Consider the following 22,103-nt stretch of genomic DNA (forward strand, 5'->3'; position numbering starts at 1 on the left):
CTAAATACTTCTAACAAACAACTACCAATTTTTTGCATGTGTATTGTGCATTTCATGCAATAACTTGAACAATGGCATGTAATGAAGTAGCACATTTCATGTAATCTCTGTTTCTAGAAGTCATTTCAAATGATTGGAATATGCTTTTGACATGAGGATAAATGGTATGAACACATGAGGTGGAACTTCCAGCAACTTCTCCGTGAAAATGTTGGTTCAGGATTCTGTAGAGAAATTGGAGGTTCGGTTTCATCATGATTAATGATGAAACATGAATTACCCACCATCATAATTACGCCCAACTCATGAATATGATCAGGACCAGCCGAGGTTCGATGGTGTTTAAATTGCCGGATGGCTAGTGGAGGCGCTATTTAAAAATTACAATAATTGAAATGACGTCATTATTGAGATACAGGAAATAAACATACGAAAAAAAATCATAGCTAATGTTCTATGCAAAGCCCTGTTCATTCCCTAACAAACCGCTTTCCAAATCGCCGTCATCCGTCACAGAAACATACCGACGCGGCCGCATTTGAACAGTTCTCATGATGACCCTCCGTCTCTGTATGGAGGTTCCACCGACTCCGGCGCCGGCGGCTGTGCGGGGTGTGACCGCGAGGTCAGAGGTCACGCTCTCCGCCGGCCGGTCCGCCGGCCGACCGCACTCGGCCCACTGCGCGGCGTCTCGGCCGTCCAAATAAACCAATTTGGGTGTAATTGCAGCGCGCACGGGGCGTCGCACGCGGCGGGTGGGCGGGCGACTCCACCCCTCTGCGCTGCTGTGGAGCGGCCCGGCAGCTGAGGGGGCGGGGCGGCCACCGGCGGTCGTCATTACCACGGACCCAACTAACGGAGAAACTAGAAACAGGGCGGCCGGGCCATTGTTTTACCGGTCCGCCCATTTGGGAAGCACTGATCTTGCCCGGAGGTCTTTTCGAGATGTCCCGTGCTGATGCTGAGCTAGGTTGGCTGGTTCTGATGTTTTTTTTTCCAGCGGATGCTAAATTCGACCAGCAGTGCGGAGTTTTTCAGTTGATGCTTAGCTCAGATAAGATGCTCATATTGCCTTTTGCAGGGCTCCCTCAGCTACTCGGTATGTCGGGGTCTGGTGCAGATCCTAATTGGTGCCACTGTTGACGTACGCCTTATGTCGGTTGTTCGCATTCGGTTTGGATATGCCGTGTATCGTTCACCTCTCCAAATAAACTACATATATATACATGGCGGGTTCCAAGAAACGGGCCCGCGAGGATACGAATAGCCCCCAATGTGGGCCATATGTAACGAGATATTTAGCTCATATGGCAGATCGAAGAACTAACCCGAATATGGGTAGACTGGAGACTTTTGGCGAAGGACATTTAAGGCAAAAATGTCAACATTTGATAAAATGCAGTAGGTAGGTACTAAGCATTGTGTAGACTATTTGATATTGTTACTCGATAATGTCTAATGAAATTATACAATCGGAGATGATCTACATCAAAAGAGAGGAATATGATTGGAATACGTAACCGTTAACACCATTTTTTATTCGAAAACGCAAACAAGGAAGGAGGAAGCCACTCGATGCCAAATAATAACTGCTTTAGCGGATCAGACTAGCGGTTTGTGAGTGGCAGGCAAACAGGAAGGACTGCGGGTTTTAGCCAATTTTACATTCCAGTGAGCTTCAAGTTAGCATGGCCTTTCCACATACAAACTTTCGTTTTCCTGCTTGTCAAGTTCACACGGACCTCGTGCTCCAAATTTCTTTCTTTTCTTTTCGCTTCAAGTTCGCACGAACTCCTTGCTAAGAATGCTTGCATTAGGGCGTATTGAAGGTGGACCTACTACATCATGATTACCTACCAAACCCATCTATTGATAGTTAGGGCCAGGATGTGACTTCTAAGGTGTTGAATGGAAAAGTAACGATAGGAAACCAATTGTTTATGTATAATGAAGCCATTGCACTTGCCTAGCCTGAGGGCTGAGGGTACTCCATCTTCTCACTGGTTTTGGGCATGTCACACGTTAATTTCCTGATATTCCACGGGCGTCCGAAAATGAAAATTTAGCTTTTGCATGTCAGTTGCGGCTTTGTTGAGAAGTGCATAAAGTTACGAATGCAATTAAAGGGACTATCCCACCTTTAACATGGGGTTTGAGTTGAGATAGCCAAGTTTGCGGCGAGGTTCAAAAACAACTATCTATCTAGGTTGCATCCCCCGCGGCCTCTTGGTGTTGAAGAAATTCGTTCCCTTCATTTGAAAATGGGCCTTGCGCAAGGCCCTATCTTCAACATGGAGCGACCGTTAGTGTGACGTCACCTCGTTTAGTCATTCTGATTTAAATGGGTTTGTTCGTTGAAAAATCGCTTAAAACTTGGTCTGAACTTTGTTGTGGTGCCTACAGAGTAAAAAGAATCAGCTTTATGACAGTAATGTGGCCTGGGGAAGGAGGTAATTTTGGGCTGTGACGTCACATATTTGAAAGTTTGTGTTTGGAATATGGGAAGCCTAAGATGTTAAATGAAAAATAAATGCTAGAACCGTGTTCCTGGTCATCCAATCTATAAAGTCGGGCACAATTTAACTGGTTTTAACAACATTTTAGAATGTGGGTAGTTCCTTTAAAGGGACCCTCCCACCTTCGAAAAAGTTAATGAATTGGCATGAAAGTGATGTCGCTCGGTTCAGAAAGAGCAAAAACGAATATCTACCAAATTTCATCGAAAAATATTCACCGGTTTTCAAGATATTAGACTTTTACTTTTGTTTACTTTTTGGGATCTCCGCTGTTCCTAGCGACTTTATTTGAAAGTGCGGCATTTGTTGCGCGCAAAGCAGCATATACCACCGCGTGCTGCAAAACGTTTTAGTCAAACATTTAACGGACGTTCGAAAGCCTGATGACGTCATCAGATTCCCGTAATGGTTAAGAGATAGGGACCACGCTGGTCCCACCCTGCAAGTAAAGGGAAGAAATTTCTTGAACACCATAAAGCTGCGGGGGTTGCGACCAGGATAAATGGTGGTTTCTGAGCCTGGCCGCAAACTTGGCTATCTCAACTCAAAACTAGGGGAGAGTGGTGCAGGAGGCCCCCCCTTAAGCTCAGTTGCTATTTTTAGACAACTGATAATATTTAAGAGCTAACGTGTGCATGCGCTGTGAGCATGCATCATTTTCCCATACATATTTGCATTCAAAATGAATCTAGGGGGTACACAAACCGTAAACTTTAACATTTTGGAAAAAGTTGCAAAAGGGCCTCTTACACTATGGGTATGGTAAGACGCCCCCCCCCCCTCGGGCGTTTAACAAGGCAAGTCGACTTGTAAAAGACGTTTTGCGAACACAGCTGCAAGGCCTTTTATTTCGAAAAGCTAAGCAAATACGGTGTTATCGAAACCAATAACACTTCCAAAGCGCTCGAACAATGCGAAAACTAGCACAACCAAACGCTGATGACCAACGAAAATTGTACCTATTACCTCTAGAAAAAGAAGCAGAAAAAAAGAAACAAAAACAAACTCCTTGGAAAAAGAATGCCACGCCTGCCGCAGGTGCAGGCGTTTTAGCATCGGGGGCGTTTTTATCGGGGGGGCGTTTTATAATCCTCGAAGGGAGGGCCTCTTAAAAAAATGCAGTGTTTTAACGTCACAATATTTATGGTTTATGAGACATTTGCAGCGCACCAGAACATGGTCTATTCTGAAGCTAACATGTGACAATTTCGATGAGATAAGATTGCATTTGATAGTCATTGTTTTTTCAGATATATAAGGGTGATAAAGATGCATATATCTAGCAAGTAAAGGGGCAAAAACAGAAACAGGCTTACCAAAAGTCGCTGCGACGCACCTGATACCTCAGGTTTCGTGAGTTATTGTTTCAAGAGGGCTTCTGCTTTACAAGAACATTAAAAAATAAATAACATTATTGGTTTGGTAAAAAAAGCGATGGGGCCTCTTACCGACCCTGGGCGTCTTACACGGATCTCCCCTAATGTTAAGGTGGGAGGGTCCCTTTAAGTTAACTCCATATTGTAGGTAATATGATAAGGTGAGCTCCCACCTGACATATATGACCATGCAGACTCCGTAATTGCTTTATTTCTCAGGGTGAGACATGAGGCTTATTAATTTACATTATATACAACATAGTACCTACATTGCGCACCTAGTGCGTGGCATGCGCTGCCTCTCGGTCGCTAGCCTGAAAACGCCACTTGTCTAATGGCTTTACCTATCGTCTTCCAATGGGACACAATTCAACCGGCCTCCAGCCGTCCGAACAAAATATAACCAAATTGCCAGTCATTCGAGGGATCTATCGAGTCTTTTGATTCAGAAACGGGCCTGCTACAGCTTCCAGGGCTCGGGAAACAGGGCGAGACGCCACCCGATTCCGAAGTGAATTGCTCCTTTTCAAACGTCAGTTTTATGGTCGATAAACCATGGGTGGTATACAAGTGTTCGCTCTGGAGGTGCGCTTCGGAATGTCAGTAAAACAGCCGAAAACTCCGATAGTTTCTGGAATCGACAGGCCTCATTAGTCGAGCCCGTTGCGTGAAACACCGTCTCGTGATTTTACTGTGGGATTTCGAGAAGGTGGCAAACTTTGGTGGTGACAAGTCTGAGTGTCATGCAATCTGGCCGATGGTGTTTTGTTCTTAAAATGCAGAAGTAACTCGTAAGGCTGCATGTCATGTTCATCAACGGACAATGGCAGATTTCAAGGTTCGAATTAGCTGTCCCGGGCTAGGCCACGCAGTGTGCTGACATGAATGTGCATATTTTTATATAATCAGAGATGGACATTCCATTGCATGTGTCCCGTAGCCTGTCTAGCTAGCATACCTATCCAACCACGACACATTTGCATGCGTCGAGCTACCCGCAATACGGCCTCCACAATGCCACTGGCACTGTGTATCGCCACGCATTCGGCTCCGCATTCCGCGCTGGAGTATCTTCAGAATGGTTTCAATCTTGGAGACATGTTGTGGCGAACCGAGCGAACTGTCATTATGACAGATGCGCAGCGGCATACAATCTGCCATTGACAGGTGCGGCATGCCAGTCGTTCTGTCATTGAGACGGGACAGGCATGACGGACGGTCTCCCATTCAGACGGGCCGAGCCCGGGGTCCAAGGGCCGCGTCGGAGTCACTCAATGTGTCACGCACCTCCGGCGTGGAATGTCGACGGCCCGTCGTTACCGATTTCACAGCTGTCGGCTCACGTGACTCCGGGACGCCGCAAACAGCCGGCCGACGCCCGCAGAGTCATCAGAGTCAGAGTCATCTCAGTTCGGGCGCTCACACGAGTGACCCGGCCGCGGGCGGAGTCGCCGCAATGGGGCGCCTCTGGCTCTGAGTGGCGGCTGCGGCGGTCTTGGCCGAGACGGCGCCGAGGGTATGACAATTTCCCGGGCAAAAACTGCGGGGCGTTTGTTTTGAATGCTGTCCAGACGGTAATGAGGATGTTAGAGGTTGACATTCATGACGGGTTGACAATGAGGTGGCGATGACACTTGTAACAGTTTCGACTTTCGAAAATGTGTGTCAACATAAAGGCATTATGCTGGCACAGAAAATAATTAACTTTCGCCGTAAAACTGTGCGGGTGGACGACACGTAGCACACCAATACAGTGGCATCAGAATTTCCCTAACGAGCAGCACCCGTTCCAGTTTCAACATCATCATAGGGTGCGGTTTTGGGAAGCGCCGCCCGTGTTTGGCGTCCCAGATCCATTATATTCACATCCACCCATTGTTTGATTGTATGCACCGCATGCAGTACACACGGCCTTTCAAACTAAGGATGAAGCTTGCCGATAGCATCCCATTTTCCTTACCGACTCACGTGACGACCGGCACGGGCGGGCCTCCGATGTGCGAAAAACCAGCCGCCCTGCACGAGCCGCCGGCTCGCGTGGCAGCGCCGGACAGAGCGCTGACAGTGTGCTGCTCGGGCGCTGACAGTGTGCTGCCCAGGTGCTGACAGTGTGCTGTCCAGGCGCTGACAGTGTGCTGCTCGGGCGCTGACAGTGTGCTGCTCGGGTGCTGACAGTGTGCTGCTCGGGCGCTGACAGTGTGCTGCTCGGGCGCTGACATTGTACTGTGCTGCCCGGGCGCTGACAGTGTGCTGCCCAGGTGCTGATAGTGTGCTGCCCGGTTTCAGAGTGTGAGCTGAGCGTCTACAAGTCGGTACCGGTGCCCCGCCAGCTCGCCGAGGGACCCACGGACGCGACCGGACGCGGCGAGCACCCTCTCTCCGGCAGCGAGCCAGTGCTGACCGAGCTGGCCGGTCGGCTCAACGCCGTCTCCACTCAGGTCACGGTAAGCAGGGTCACAGGTCGTGACCTCGACCCCGACACAGCTGGTGGGGATGTGATGGAAAGGCTCACGAGTTGCTAACTCTCATCGTTGCTTTTGAATATGAAACCAAGTAAAAATGAAGTGGGTTCATGGTGGCTTGTTTAAAATCCAATCACGGCGCCGTCGTTACCCGAGACCCGGTCAGTTATTCCGTTACAATCTAGCGGAGTACACAGTTATTGTCTCTGGGCTGACATCACCATAGCACGGACCGGTGCAGGAAGGATAAGCAATGTGACTCACTGGGGGTCGTGCTGAGCGTGGGGAAAGCAACGGAGTAGGTTCAGATTGGTGTGACTTGTTCTCATACTGCCGCTGATGAACGTTCAACGTCCTTTGGTGAACCGCTATCTGAAACTAAAAACGGTCGCTGAAATGGCGCTTACCAAAGGCCATGCATGGATTCATTCATGCTTCCGATGCACAGAAACGCACCAAACCTGTCTCGGCGCAGCCATGCGACGGTTCGAGTGCGCTTTCAGCAGCCGAAGGCCTTGGCTTTCAGTTCGGAGTCAGTCGCACTCAGAAACTGCTCAGAGATCCTTTCAGATTAGATAAATCGCGTGACAGACGGAACGCGTGAGATCATTCGTACGAACGCTTCAGGCGACGGATCCGAGAGCCAGAGAGCACTCATGATCTACACGAAAAGTGGCCTTAATGGAGTGGCAAATTATCGAGGAATGCCACGTACCGTTCATGATTAGAGCCGCATTCCATCTTTGTGAGGAATGAGGACCTTCAGAGTTGGAATCTGAGCTGGGCGAGGGAGGAATTAAACGTAAAATTAAAAGTTGACCAATTACGCGCTCGAGGTTGGTTGACGATGTCGAATCTAGCGGTTACTTGGCATGTTAACGAGGGTTTTTATGGGCAAACTTGAATGAATGCCCTGTAACTGAAATAAATGTCCCACGTATCGAATGATTTTGGGGGACGAAAAATACTAGCCATTGTTATGGTCCAACAAATAGAAATCGTCGCCATAAACAAGGCGTAACGAATCCGTTTTAATTTGTGCCAGAGGCGCTAATTACCAATTTAGCATTTACTGATGAGCCTCCAGTCGGTACGCTGCCACTCGGCATTGAATGTCCTTTGGATGAAATGCTAGGAGCGTCGAGCGCCGGCGTCACATAGTTCCGCTTATGAGTTTCTCTCACTTGAGGTTGTATCTAATGACGTTCCATATCTCCTCTTCAGAGACTGTCAGCTCCGGAAGGGTGGCACGGGGGCACCGGCGCCGTCAACTCGCCACCCGCCCCCACCTCGAGCGGCAGCGGAGCGCCTGACCCCACCGCCGCCAACGGCCGGCTCGCCAAGAAGTACCACCACCTCAGGGACATGTTCTCCAACAGGTTCAGCCGCTCAGGCGACTCGGACGGCCGCTCTATGCCGCTGTCGGCCGCTCCGGAACACGGCGGGGAGCACGGTGCTCCGCCCGCCTCCTCCGCAGCGGGAGTGGCGGCTGCGCGCGGCGCTCCTCTCCGCAGCAGTGTGCGCTCGCTAGCTGCGGAGGAGGTGTCCGCAGCAGCCGCTGAGCGGCAGCTGTGGGCGGCTGAGGGACAGACGCGAGGACGGGTCGCCTCGCTGGGTGCTCGGTATAGCTCCGTACCCAGCACGCTCAGCACGGCTCCTAGTGCTCTAAGTGTGGCTCCCTGTGCTCTAAGTGTGGCGCCGAGTGGGCTGAGTGTAGCACCGAGTGGGCTGAGCGTGGCGCAGCGGCCGCTGGCCAACGGTTCCCCAGCCGGCGAGCAGCCGTACGGCGGTTACCCGCCCACCGGCCGCGAGTACCACCCTCACGGCTATCACGAGCAGGCCGAATACCCACACACCTCGGCAGCCGCTCCGACCAGCGGCGGCACCTACAGCGTGCCGCCACACACCCCACGACCCGGCGACCCGCGACCGCAGCGCCCTCCAGCGGCGTTCCCAGCCGGCTCGCCGCCGGTGCGGCCGGCAGGGTATGCCCCTCAGCCGCTGCGAGCGGCGGCGCCGGCGGCCGGCCAGCCGCGGCCTCCTCCGCCGGCCTACGGCACGCGCCTGCCGCCGCCCGGTCACTACCTGAGCCGACAGGGCAGCCAGGGCCGGCCACCGGTCGACTCTCCGTTCAGCCCCGGCAGGCCGTCACCACCGGCCGGGGCGGCGACCACCACAGTGACGGCGCGGCCGGCCGTCTCGTCCGGGCCGCACCAGGAGGCTGCGGGGACCGACCGGAGCAGACTGGGGGAGGTGCCCCGCAGTCAGCCGTCCACCGATCACCGGCACACCGCGCTCCTGGACACCAGTGTGGACTCGGAGGGACGCGCCCGGGCCAAACCGGGCGGCCAGCGCAGCGCGCACAATACAGGTTAGTCGAGGGCGCAGCACAGAACGGGCATAACAGTGGACGTGTGCCAGAGGCAATGCTTATAAAACATGTTCCTGTTCTAGTATGTTCGGTGGCATGTCATGAGCATCTAGATGTTAATTGTTAGCATTTCAAGAAAGTTCTTGCTTATGTGTTTCCCGACGAACACATCAGCGTCATTACAATAGCTTCTAGAACGAATAACTTACATTTATACAAGCGAAAAGATGCCTGGCGCCTGCTCCGCCACAACCTGTATGCATGCCAATCATGACATGCTTTTCCAACTGCACATCATTGTATTTCCTGCAGGGAACGACCAGGAGTGGGCTGATACGGAGCCAGAGCTGCGTCAGATCCTGGACCCGGGCTCCCGGCGACCTGACCTGACCTCTGCGCCGGCGGGAGTGTCGTCCACCCCTCCGCTCCCGGCACCAGACGGCTCCCCGCCGCACTCCCCGGCCGGCACTCCCCGTCTAGGGACCCGCGCCGGTCAGCGGTCTGCAGCCGGGCCCAACCAGCCTGACCTGCTGGAGGACACGGCCGCCCCGGGGCAGCCGCTGCTGACCGGGCGGATCGGCTCCGGCTCGGCGCCCCGACAGGGCCGACAGAGCCAGGGCCAGAGCCGCAGCTGGGTGACGCGCGCCGCCAAGGAGTCACCGACGATGGGTCGTGGCGACCCCAGAGAGCGATCGCGACAGAGGACGACCACTCGAGTTGGTAGGCGTCAGAGGAACGTCGGGCCGACGCTCCGGATACCCTTCCTTTGAACGATTTTGTTACGATGCTCATGAACATATGTTGTGAGGCATGGCTGCTAGATCGCTAAAACATTAATCGTGTATTCATAAACAGTTTTGCATCCTTCTTGCTCAACGGTAAGTACAACGGCCTTGCCATCAAATGACCGTGGATAATTAACAGGAAGTGATCCATGATTAATGAACGTTTCCTACGACTTACGAGTATGTCAAATTATTTTCAAAATATGTCTTTCGACATCTCTCTGCCGGTTCCAGGCTCGCTGGGTGTGCTGGGTCCTGCCAACGACAGCGGCGGTGACCTGGCCTCGCTGGACCTGGAGTCGGCACTGGACCAAACCTCGGACCAGAGCACGGACGACTCGACCGTGCTGGAGACGGGTGTGGACGGTCCCACCGTGCGCCGGCAGCTGCAGAGCCTTGAGACCATGTACTCGGAGGTGAGGGTCGACTGGTAGAACTCCTAGCATAGTTATCGCTTCACCAGAGGGAAGGAACAATCTGAAATTCGAAAGTAATTGCATGGAGTAGGCGTACGTCAAAATATGTGACAGGAGACGTATAGCCTTCAGTCAATGGCAAGTAGGACTCATCTCCTCACGCTTGTATGTTCATCCGAACTGATTACTGAACTGACACTTCTGGCGTTGCAGCGCTCTATAGGGCGATACAAAACATCCGCCAGTTGACTGCTGATATAGCTGTTCAACAAACGTTTCCTCTTCAACCCTGCTGCCACGCTGTATGTGCCATGTGGACCTATCCAATGCATCGCTGCATAACCCCAAGTGACCGCCACCTCTGGGTTCTGCTCCCCTCAGGTTCTGCGTCTGCTGGGCGGTCAGAAGCGCGCTCAGCCGGGCCGGCCGACCGCCAGGGTGCCGGCCGGCCGTCTGCGTCCCGGCAGCAGCGTGTCCTCCCTCCCCTCCTCCATCGGGGGGAAGCCGAGCCGCGACCGGCGCCGCGAAGACCGGAAACAGACCAGGGACTCCAGGGTGAGACTGGGGGATGCAGACCAGAGGGGGAGCGCCAGGAGAGTCAGGATGACGGTACTGTGGAGTCAGTGGTGCACAGTGAGGCGCTGGGATGCAAAAAAAAAATGAGATGGAACACGCATAGGGATTCAAGAGTCATGAGCATCCGAGTAATTAATGCAAGTTCCCAAGCGATTCTAGATTCAGCAGCTCCGGAGAGGCCGCAAAAATCAGACGATTGTGTTCAACCAGGGGCGCCGCCACGGGTTTTTGACTGGGGGGGACGGACTGACCGACTGAAAACCCAAAAGTAGACATTTTTACCGTGGCTTTTTCGGTCGGATGCATTCAACGTTTAAAGCAAATATGCCACTTTTAACATAGGGTTTTGAACTGAAGTAACGGTTTTGTAGCTTGAGCTGAGACGAGAACAAATCAGGAGCTTTTATGGCCCAACGGCCAACGATCACCCTTAGCCAAATATATCGGTATCGATTTTAGGTTTGAAGACTGAAGTCATTCCCATATATTACACTTTGTCATTCTCTTACCGAGGATTCCATTCCCTTACGGAAAAATGCTAGCCAATCAGCATTCAGCTGGTTTGAACTACGTACTATGCTTGGTCAACGCGTAATCAGCTTCCCCTGCAATATAGGTAAGTAAGTAGCCTCTACGAAAGATGGACAATAGTGATGTAAAAAATCCTTTTGCAAATATTTATAATTTCCTGACCATTTTAAGTTTAAAAACTCATAAAACTGTGGCAAAACAACTGGTTTGAGGAAAGTAGTTTAGGTTAGTAATGGCTATAGACCGCATTCCCACCAAGAACCTACCTATATACACATCTGATGTCCGATTCAGTTTGACACGGCAAAGCCTCGTGTTCTATCACGGTATAATTGCTGATGTATGCCACTAATATGATCGATAATGCATATTGCATATAGGTAATACATATTGCATACCCGCGTGGGGGAGGGGGCGTTGTATAGTCACAAATCTCTCTTTTGGTCTGTGCACGAATCGGCGCGAAGCGCCGCGAAAATTGGCAAAAAACATTAGGCAAAACTGCTCCAAAATACGAATTTTGCAGCCCGTGTAACAAGCTTGATACCAGAAAACCTTAGGTCAGGAAAACCAAGTCAAGTAGTCAAGTCGCCTCAAAGTTTTGTGGTCCTGTCAACCGTACCTATAGCATTAGCTTGTTTCTTAGAAGCTGGAAATTTAATTTAGTGTAGCGTGACTGCAGAAGTGTGGGGTCGGAGCCAGAATCAGTCGGAGTTGACTGCACACTTTTTTTTGGCACGACTGGCCAGTTTTGGCCAGAGTCGGAGTTGAAGTCTTCGAAAATGTTCGGATTTTGACTTCGAGGTCGGATTGGTGTAAAGTCATGCTCTTGGCTGGTTAGACGAAATATATTAGGCCCGTGTTCGGCCAGTCGTGTTATACGACACACGTTGATCACGATATCAAAAATCGGCAGTTCCGCGATGACAGGTCGAATAAGAGCTGGAGATTTTGTTGGCCGAGGTGGCAGGGGTCAGACCAATGCATGTAGGCCCACACCCCATATACTGAGTGTCTAAACCTCCTGGACCCTCTTAGATTCGCCACCGGCCGTTCCATCTCTTCCATCCTCAGGAGAGTCAAATCCTTCTCCTCCACGCCGCAACCCCCTGCTCCGGGCTGGACGGGCAACTCTATCCCATGCGGGAATGGCTCCACTGGAGCTATAGTCCTTTGCCGGGTGCAATGAGTGCCAGTGGGCTGGGCTGCCTGTTCAATTGGTCGGGTTCATCCCAAGTGGCTCACTGGGGTGGCTGCCCGACCAATGTCTCCCACCAATTCTTTCATACTTGCGGCTCTGAAATGGTCTCATTTGACCGAAGGGCCTAATCAAATTTCGAGTAGGATAACAATAAGTAAAACGCCTTTTGGGGCGACCAACGGAGCGAGCGAGAGGGTGGGGTGGGCCTTGCACGTGCGAAATTGCGAGGGGATACCTCCAACTAACTTATGCACTGCACCCTTCTAACTGGTCCCTAACGATGTGCCAAATTTGAGCGCAATCGGCCTAGCCGTTCTCGAGATCTGGAAACGGCACCCTGCAAATGCGCACGTGCAAAATGGGTCCCAACTGACTTTTGCACGGCACCCTACTAACCGGTCTCTAACCACAATCTAACCATGTATCAGATTTCAGCACAATCGGTTCAGCCGTTCTCGAGATCTGGAATCGACCCCTGCATGTGCGCACGTGCAGCAGCACCCCAACTGTGGCACACGGATATGCATTGCCTAGTGGGTATACCAACCTACATGCCAACTTTCAGCGCAATCGGCCCAGTAGTTGCCGAGATATTGAAATTGTTACAAAACTGACACCTCTTCGTTTTTCACGTGGCACGTGCATATGGGGTCACTCACATGCATCGGGAATAGTCCGATGCTCGTTAGAAGGAATGAATTTAGTGCTACCCTACAAAAATTACCGCATGTAAATCGGTCAAGTGGTTGCTGAGATATAAGCCTAGCAAAAGCGTGACCACGGCATACTCAGAAATTTCCGTTAACCTACGAAAGACTACGCTCGCTTCGCTCGCTCCGTAATGAGTTTGGGGGGGACGTCCCCCTTCCATTCTGAGAGTGGGGGGACGCGTCCCCCCCGTCCCCCCCGGTGGCGGCGCCCATGTGTTCAACTATATAGTGGCATAATGTAAACAAAATGCTGATGGATGCATGAAAAAGGCGCAATCAGAGCTTTTGTAACAACCTCCCAGTGGTTATCAAGAATCGAGCCCTCCTCTCTTCGCAGGGGATCAACAAGCGGTTCCAGCGACTGGAGAGTCACGTGGTGACGCTGGCGAGGAGCGTGGCGCACCTGTCCTCGGAGATGAGGACACAGCACCTCATGTTCCAGGTCAGTATCGCACGCGGCTGACGGGCTACAAAGGACTGGAAGGGGCGAGCCGGGCGGAAACGTACTAAGAATGCAAGAAAGTGAACTGGAGGGCAAAAAAGAACTTGGGATCACAAGCGAAAACGCAAGCAACATAAATTAACACCAACGAATAGCATTAACCCTCAGTCCTCAACCTGGAATCACTCTAGTTATAATAGGATCTTTAACGCCTATTTGAAGTTCACGCAATGCACACGATCACCGTTCCCCCAGTAAGGACATGATTATATGTATAACGCCACCCCAATATCGTCATAACGCCAATGTGCGCCAATAAGGTCACCACTCCGTCTGCCTCCCCAGGAGATGGAGTCGATACGGACCGAGCTGGCCCAGCTCCGACAGGGCTCGGGGCCCGGTGTCCGGCACGGCGGAGATTTCGGAACGTTCCGACCGGCCGGTGTATCTCTCACACATCCGCCGCGCGTGCGGAAACTGACCCGCTTCTTCGGCGACGAGCCGCCCCTGCTGCGGATCTTCCTCAACCAGCTGGGATACGAGGTGAGGCTTGTGTAGGAGTGACAAGAAAGCGGAACATGTACCGTGCGTCACTGAATCGAGGGAGATAATGATGCGCGATTACACATGTCACCAAGAAAGACAAGAGACAACATTGTCGAGAAACAGGTGTTACTTTGTGCGCTAAATTGACTCAGGATATGTTCGTTGAATAAGTAGCAAGCCCTGCTGCGTGCTATCCACAGCAATGCCGAAAATGATGCAATGATGATCAGTCATTTCCGGCTTAGCACTCCGGCTAAGCACGACCCAGGACAATTGCTTAGCAACCCCCACGCAACAACTAATGATCTCCCGAGCACTGACCCTGTGCCACTGTTGTTTTCTCTGCAGAAATACGCTCCGCTGTTCGAACGCGAACGGATCGGTATGCTGGAGCTGCCATACATGACTGAGGAACGACTCCAGAAACTGGGAGTGCCCATTGGGCCGCGACTGCGCATTCTACACGAGGCGCAGCTCTCGATGAGAGGCGACAATCCCAACGTCTACATACTCTGAGACCGAGCGACAGGGCTGGGATTCATGTTCTTGGGACAACACTGTCGTCTCGACAGCTATCGTGTGGAGCTCGACATCCCAGCGTGTGTTGAACAAGCGTCATTTTGTCAAGTTATTGAGGAAGCTTCGAGCCATGAGCTCACAGATATGACCAAAGAACGATGTTAGCTCGTAATGATGTATGGTACAGTCTGCAGCTTTTAGTTTTTCCACACTTGAAGGCTGAGAGAGATTATTGGCTTTGGCGCCCAGAGCAATGCTTATGAAGACATTTAATAGACCCAGGTGCCAACTAGCACATTTGAGCCAAATCGTCTGTGCCTCCTAGGAAAAGTATCACCGACCATCCCCACTCCCTTGCCATCGGAACTGCCTCAGGCGGGATATCAGTCTGCCGATGATAGGTTCTGCTCATTCTGTGTGTGTTCACTGCCCGATCAGAACGAGTCGAGGGCTGTGCGCAAGCGAGCCGATTGCAGAACCCTTCCTTCACGGCGCTTGATCGAGACAACATGAGAGCGGCAAAATTACGCGTCACACACCTGTGCGAAGCTCCTCTGTGAACAGAAGGACGATAATGAATGGATTGTACGAGGAATCTAGCGATGGTAGATTCTGTACTGCCACTATAACTGCAGTGAATTAGGACTCTTTACGGTGCTCACTAATTGATGTTATTGATGTAATTGATGTCAGTAATGTCATGTCAGCTATTCGACATGATGACTGCACTCATGACTTTACGCAAGTCAACAATATCAAATGCGGTCTAGAAGTGAACTACGATGGGTGTTGTACTCCGAGAATCCGTCCAAATATTTGGATAATATTTAGACAATGCTCGAATAGCCTCTCGAGCGACATCGAGGGAGCATATTCGAGCCAGCAAGGAGAGCGCTTCCTTTCAGGAGAGAGCATGAACGATAATTCATCCCACTCTTTTAAGCAACTGTGAAAATATGTGTGAATGGTTGGCCCTTTACATAGTGCTGTATTGAGACCGCTCACATCTGTTATGGGTAGAGTGCGACAGATATATCCGCTAGGTTCTATCATGCACGTTTTGTGTTGGTTTGATATGGAATGTTTATTAGGTACCTATTTATGTGTTTGTAAAATGTTTAGGGAGATGTGCCGAAATAAATACTGTCATCTCTAAATGGTGAATGTGTTAACCAATGCACAGTCCTGATCCTCACATTTGACTCATACTTGAAGGACAGTTTCCAGCCACTTCGATCTGATGAGAGTGCGGGTGAAATACGGACTCTGGTGACCAGGCGTGCTCTCCCAAAGGTTACTTAACGATAAATAACTAATTTAAGCATCAACTGTCAGAGATCTATCAGCAGTTACACACAATATTTATTCCTTATCATTGTCACATTGCACATCAATGAGCCTGTTCACAAAATTGTATTTAATGCAGCACTGTCTCTCTGTCCCCATTAAGCCAAGTGGAGTAAACGGCTGGGAGACGAAAAGACACGAATCAGGCACGCATTTTCCTAACAAGAAAACGTTCGGCGCGGCATTCAACTCTACCAAAAACGGCAAAGCATGTGACTCCTACACTCCACACAACTGAACTCTCTCCATCAGGCACAGTAAAACTCCCCAAAAATACCCGACCATCAGACTGTAACGTATCACGATGACGTACTCAGCCCACCTGCATTATCCACCGTTCCGGCAGACCACCGTACCTCTTCGACAGCCTCAGGTCGGCTTCAGCGTGGGTGATACGTTCTTCTCGAACACGGTTCGCGGCACGAACGAGCGGTCCTTGAGCGCGTCCGGGGGAGCTGCACCGTCACCGAGCCTGCGCTCCTCTCTTCTGTCTTTGATACCCTCCAGGGGCGCTGGTGTGCTCCTGTCGAACAGACTCTCCAGGTTGTAGCCGATGAACCCGATCACGGCCGCCGCGGGCAGCGTGATGATGGGTGCGTAAGTCCTCAGAACGTTCATTAGCACCGGCCACATGGTGAAAGGTGGGCGCGGTCACGAGGAGAGACGCGCAGCTGACTCAACAGAATGACTCGGGAACTGCTACCAACAGCTCTCCTCTCAGCCTGAGAAAGGAGAAATTGTTAGTGGTGGAAGCATAACATTCTAAATAAAATGCATTTAAGAATATACCTACTGCATAAGTGGAATCAAAATAGAACATAATAGGACAGGAAAAGTGGACAGATCAAAGGGACAGTGGTTTTGTGAACAGACTCATTTAGGTATGTGCAATGTGACAATGGAAGCCAATAAACATCATGTGGAACTACTGATGATAGATCTCTAATGGTAAATTAAGAAATTAGTAATTAGTCTTTAGGTCATGATGACCAGACAGTAGAGACATTAATTTTAATCAGATTTAGCTCTATAAAAGTTGGTAAGCAGTACAAAGCAAACAAACCCTAACAATATGCACAAGACATGAGCACAGCTCCCAGGATGTTCATGAATTGTTCTACCTTGGAACAGGCAGGGTACCACAAGGAAAAATGCTCATCAATCAAGCCTCAGCTAGAGACTGATTGGCATCTGGGGACCATGTGGGGACTGTTGACTGTTGAGTGCAGTTGGTTAGGTTGATGAAAGCTCGGAACATAACTGATCTACAGACACATTTGTACTGGTAATTATTTGCATTTAATCTTAATAATACACATCAATTATTTTCACTGCACATCATATTGAGGTAAAAAGGAAAAGCTGAGGGCTAAGGCCACAAATGAGTTAGCTTGGTTTTCATTTTGAGCTTATGAATGTCACAGTGTCATTTATCATGTGAAGGTAGGTACTTGCGAAACAATCATAAATAAGTCCAACATAAATATCGAAGAGGGAAATAATATACCATACCTGTCTTTCCTATCAGTGATCACCTCAGCCTCCGACGGCCCAGAGCTTTTGTACTATAAATATATAAATAATTTATACCTATATATTTTGATATCAATAAGCAACTAAAGCTTGCTGCTAAGGTCGAAAATTAGACTGTGAAAAGCACAAAAACGCTCTTCGTGATTTTTGCGCTGCTTTTGTAGCTGGTGCGCGAGTTGGATTTCACTGAAAAATGCTCAGTTGTAGCAAATTAAAATTGCTTACCTTACCTTACCTTACCTACACTTATCGGGATTTAGAAATTAGAAAGGCACAACGCCTGAAGGTCCCGATCTCGTCGAGTAGGTTCTGGATACACTAGGTTAAATCTTGGGTTGGCACTGAGTAATGGATGGTCTGCCAGTGCTGGTCGAGTCGGGATTTGAACTGGGTTAGGGTCTCAGCGAGGACCACATGACGAGGAAGGGCGTTCCAGTCATTGATGGCTCGTACGCAGAGTGCGTTCCTCCGCACACGAGACGCTGCTTGAGGTTTCGCCAGCTTCCACCGTGATTGCTGCTTTTTATTCATTATTATCACTTCCAAAGGGAAAAACGTAAACAAATACAGGGTGACACAAAAAAAACGGTCATCACCAAATTTCGAATAACTTCGGAAGTTTTATTCAGATCATCACCAAACTTCGGCCACTTAAGGTCACACCTATGTAGCATACACCCACCAAGTTTCAAGTCTTCACTACGAATACTTTAAGTACAGTGTGTGTTTTACTGACGCTCCACAATGTGCTCCAGGTGAGCGCCACGGCGCTGCAGGGCGTAAGCACACTTGCATCCGGCGGGCAAAGTTGTCGATAACCCGATGGCTGTGCACTTTACAGAGTGCGATGGCCTCTGGAGACAGTGCTCAGGGTGTGTGCTACCCCTGAAACGTTATTTTTATCGGGTTATCGGCAACTTTGCCCGCCGGATGCAGGTGTGCCTACGCCCTGCAGCGCCGGGGCGCTCACCTGGAGCACATTGTGGAGCGTCCGTAAAACACACACTGCCTTTTAAAAGCATTCGTAGTGAAGACTTGAAACTTGGTGGATGTCTGCTACATAGGTGTGACCTAAAGTGGCCGAAGTTTGGTGATGATCTGAATAAAACTTCCGAAGTTATTCGAATTTTGGTGATGACCGCTTTTTTTGTGTCACCCTGTATCTATCGACGTATTGTCTATGAGTTCACTGGTGCACTATGGCAGGGCATCAGTGACAGTGGTACTGCTCACTTTCTGAATACAGCCTTTTATGATGAAAAGGGATATGATAAGGAAGGATATGGTCGAGCAGAGTATATAGTCGAATACCCTCCCCAAGGCCCTAAATACGACCCTCCCTTTCCACGGCTACCGTGATGTGGAGACAAGGAGACAAACCTGCTTCAATTTTGAGCCTTAGCAAAGCTGTCGAGCTTTCGAGCAATAGTTCCGCTGGGATGAGAGGGTGGTACTGAAGATTGTGTCACGCATGAAATAAATGCTGAAGGCATGGGTGACACTCGTCCCGTCTGGAGAAGCGAGATAGCCTTCCAAATATCCCTTATTGCACATTACTCACAGGGAAATGCACGGAAAACCGAAACATATTTTGACCAGCGCCATCATACTATTTTTATTTCATAATCCCACCTATTGTCTTGTAATCTCAATAGAGAATCTCGTCGTGTTTCTATTAAAAATTTATCGATTCGATTCGTTGAGAAGTTCAATATCAAACAGCTGTTACAATGTACAGAGCGAATATTCAATTTATTCCTGTACAAGAGCAATCGATAAGCCTGGCACAGATATTAATCGCAGACGTTTCTATTCATTCATTCGTATTACAGTCATACTCAGTAGCACAACAAGCAAGAACTCGCATATCCTGGCCTCAAGAGCACCACCAAACAACCAATCTGTCGCTGACCAGCATGGGTACTGGGTACAAATGATTTTCCTAAGGGTATTTACCGCTTTCATATTGTGATTTGTTGCAAAGAACTCTGCCTTCCGTGTTCAATTTCTTAGCGAACGTCATCCGCGACCTAATGCACAGTCATGCACAAAATCACGCACTGTCACTATGCGCCATACAATCTATTTGCAAATGTCGATGGAGGCTTCGGTAGAGCTTGATCAACGAACCATGTCAGCGGACTAGCGCATGAACAGGTGCCGCCACCTGCTCCACAACGGTAACACCAGCAAATACCCATCCAAAGAGAAAACAAAAAATCGTCTAGTCATTCATCACTCGGGGACCAAACTCGGCAGCACACCGGACTCTCAGACCTCAGTACATACTGCAAATCTCTGCCAGTTTCCCAGGGTTGCCGCCACTGCGGAAGAAGAGCTCCTGCTTACCCCGTTCGGTGGCGGCGGCCGGCGCCTGGAGCCAGCGGCGCTCCAGAAAATAGTCGATCATGGTGTACGTCTCTGCACGGCTCATATCGTCCACACGTATGGGTACGAACGGCTCGAGGGCGCGCCAGCCGTCGGCGCCCAGCTGGTGTCGCGGCAGGTGGGAGCCCTCCGGGCCGCCGCGCACGGGCGCTATGGTCGTCAGCACGGCACCTCCGCTCCAGTCGGGCCGCAGCAGTTGCTCGGCGGCGCGTATCACCGTCATATCGCCAAACTTCACCGTGGAGCCGTCCTCACGTCGCGCCGTCGAGTCGCACCAGAAGGCGTTCACCTTCTCCACGGCCATGAGAAGACGGCACCTGCCGGCCGACGCGTGCGCCTTCAGCTCGGCCAGCAGCGCCAGCACACACTGGGACGCGTGCTTACCTCGCGTCACACCCAGCTCCACCAGGTCCGTGAGCGGCGAGCCCGCCTCGGTGGCCTCGCGGCGACTCCAGGTGTACGTCTCGCCAGTCCGCAGGTCCAGCTCGGCCAGTCGGGCGGCGTTCTGTGCGCGGAAGTGCGCCAGCCACAGCGCGGCATCCACGGGGTGATCGACCGCCTGCGGGTCGGACGCCGACGCCGTCACCTCGCGGAACCGCAGCCCCCAGCGGTCCGCCTCGGGAAAGTGTACCAACAGCCAGCCAGAGGCGGCCGCCCAGTGCAGCACGTGCGCCACCGTGGTGCTCTTTCCGCCGCCGTATGGTCCGTACAGCAGGAAGCGCAGCGACGGCCGACTCGGGTCCGAGGCGCGCAGGCTGTCGAGGACGTTCAGCGCCGGCTGCCGCACCATCAGAGCCAGCTCACAGAAGGTGCGCGCTTGGGCGGACAGAGACTTCCGAAGACCCGTCACCTGGCGATAGACAGGGTCACATAAGACGATGGGAAAACGATGATATAAAGACGACTACTTAATCAGATCTCGTTTTACCCATCTGTTCACAGGAAAGTACATTTAACTGTGTATAGATAAATGCAAATTTTTATGCTTATTAACACTCGGTGGTGATTCAGCTAGCATCAAACTTCTAGCAATGTCACTGAGTAATGCTATGTTGGCTACCTGCTGAAATGTCACAACAACTGAACTCGATAACTGGACAAAGCAAATAGCACGACCATTCCAGAACCCCAGTCCACCAAAGACGCTGACCTGGAACAGTCTCCGGTGATCCTCGCGGTCCACCGTGTACAGACGTCCGAGGTCGCTGCGGCTGTGCTCGCGTGGGTCACTGACGCTCGTCCGGAACACGGACGGAGCCGGCTCTGGGGCGGCCGCAGCACTCATCGGCCGCAGTCCCAACCGGCACAGGCGCGTCAGGCGACACCGCGGCAGCATGGCGGCCCGTGTAGGGGACGGAGGCGAGCAGCAGTGGGGCTGAGCCTCACAGTTCTGATACGATACGAGGTACTGAGCTGATTAGCAGCAACTTGCAGTTACTGGGTAGGAATGTATACTTGTATGCTTATTGTGAATGATTTCTTTTGCAAATCTGCATCTGCAATCTTCACTTCTAGTTCCCTGTAAAAACATACAAGATATGTCAAGGCCTCAAGGGTTAGGTAGTAAAATGAGTGTCAATATAGTTACCAAGCCAATGGGTGGCAACAGTGAGGTCCCCAATCCCATCCCAATTTATTGAGCCTTTTGCTGTCAATGATGATGATGATGGTTTAGCGGATTTGTCTTTGCAACGGCTCCTCCTATTCTTTTAAACTGTACTTAAACTATCGCTCTATGAGTTGGTATGGGGTGCATGATTAGGAATCAAATCAATATCTAAAAGGAATCAAAACTGGTTAAGAGGTGGCATGTTGTACAAAACTGGTCAATAGAACATAGTCATCCGAGAGACTCCAAGATAGTCGTCCGAGACTCTGAACGCTAGGTTGAGGTAAATAATTTGAATTGGCTTGTCTTGACGAAGACACAATTAATGAAATAAACGTCAACATCTGAAAGTGGAACTCCCCGTGGTCCTCACCTCATATCCTCTTTAACTTTCTAAATCTTTTGTTTATATGCACCTATATTTTTTTATTGGACTTCAATATAGTGCCTTGCCTCAAACTTGCCTTATACTTTGCCTTATACCATAATTACCTTTTACACATTTAATTCAGCCTTCCATATGTAGGTACTGCTTCCGTCCACAGACAACAATAATAAAAACCGAAAAGCCCCCGAAATAAATCATTTTTTACAAAAGCATTTAGCATGCACAGAAATTAGGACCCAAAACATCATATTGATTGCGACTGAAATATAGCCAATGAAAACCATGAACGACACATACCTACAAAAATTACCCAATCAAAACCACATGTCAGCATGACGTCACAAAACTTTTAGGACCTATCCTCAATGAAGGAATATTAATGAATGA

The 22,103-nt window shown here is 50.5% G+C and overlaps 2 protein-coding genes and 1 long non-coding RNA gene across 5 annotated transcripts in view; 1 reads left to right on the forward strand and 2 right to left on the reverse strand.

Moving 5' to 3' along the window:
* Positions 1-7,951, forward strand: part of LOC122380815 — a 36,980-nt gene extending 29,029 nt beyond the window's left edge. The window contains exons 2-3 of the long non-coding RNA XR_006256389.1: positions 6,179-6,336; positions 7,579-7,951. This is a non-coding gene — a long non-coding RNA (uncharacterized LOC122380815). The remainder of the gene's footprint in view (positions 1-6,178; positions 6,337-7,578) is intronic.
* Positions 7,952-15,795: 7,844 nt separating this feature from the next.
* LOC122380816 (small integral membrane protein 12-like) lies at positions 15,796-17,460 on the reverse strand. The gene is made up of 2 exons (XM_043364292.1): positions 17,311-17,460; positions 15,796-16,520 (listed from the first exon to the last, which is right to left on the reverse strand). Exon 2 carries the CDS (start codon positions 16,429-16,431, stop codon positions 16,168-16,170), a length of 264 nt encoding a protein of 87 aa, XP_043220227.1. The 5' UTR covers positions 16,432-16,520; positions 17,311-17,460; the 3' UTR covers positions 15,796-16,167.
* Positions 17,461-19,056: 1,596 nt separating this feature from the next.
* LOC122380817 (28S ribosomal protein S29, mitochondrial-like) lies at positions 19,057-21,940 on the reverse strand. 3 transcript variants are annotated; one of them, XM_043364293.1, is made up of 3 exons: positions 21,821-21,940; positions 20,870-21,238; positions 19,057-20,569 (listed from the first exon to the last, which is right to left on the reverse strand). In XM_043364293.1, the coding sequence occupies exons 2-3, from the start codon at positions 21,053-21,055 to the stop codon at positions 19,610-19,612; spliced, it is 1,146 nt and encodes a 381-aa protein (XP_043220228.1). In that variant the 5' UTR covers positions 21,056-21,238; positions 21,821-21,940; the 3' UTR covers positions 19,057-19,609. The 3 variants fall into 3 exon arrangements, with proteins under 3 accessions (XP_043220228.1, XP_043220230.1, XP_043220229.1); XM_043364295.1 differs by having other exon boundaries at positions 20,870-21,061; positions 21,821-21,866; XM_043364294.1 differs by lacking the exon at positions 21,821-21,940 and adding an exon at positions 21,745-21,771.
* Between the last annotated feature and the right edge of the window lie 163 nt (positions 21,941-22,103).

This window comes from Amphibalanus amphitrite, unplaced genomic scaffold (assembly GCF_019059575.1).
Source record: "Amphibalanus amphitrite isolate SeventyFive unplaced genomic scaffold, NRLGWU_Aamphi_draft 000107F_arrow, whole genome shotgun sequence".
Lineage (NCBI taxonomy): Eukaryota > Metazoa > Arthropoda > Thecostraca > Balanomorpha > Balanidae > Amphibalanus > Amphibalanus amphitrite.

Bases quoted from the DNA above. Each gene is read 5' to 3' on its own strand.
- LOC122380816 (XM_043364292.1), bottom strand. From the start codon at position 16,431: ATGTGGCCGGTGCTAATGAACGTTCTGAGGACTTACGCACCCATCATC.
- LOC122380817 (XM_043364293.1), bottom strand. From the start codon at position 21,055: ATGCTGCCGCGGTGTCGCCTGACGCGCCTGTGCCGGTTGGGACTGCGG. The intron at 20,570-20,869 runs GTCAGCGTCTTT...GTCTATCGCCAG, and splicing joins ATCACCGGAGACTGTTCCAG to GTGACGGGTCTTCGGAAGTC.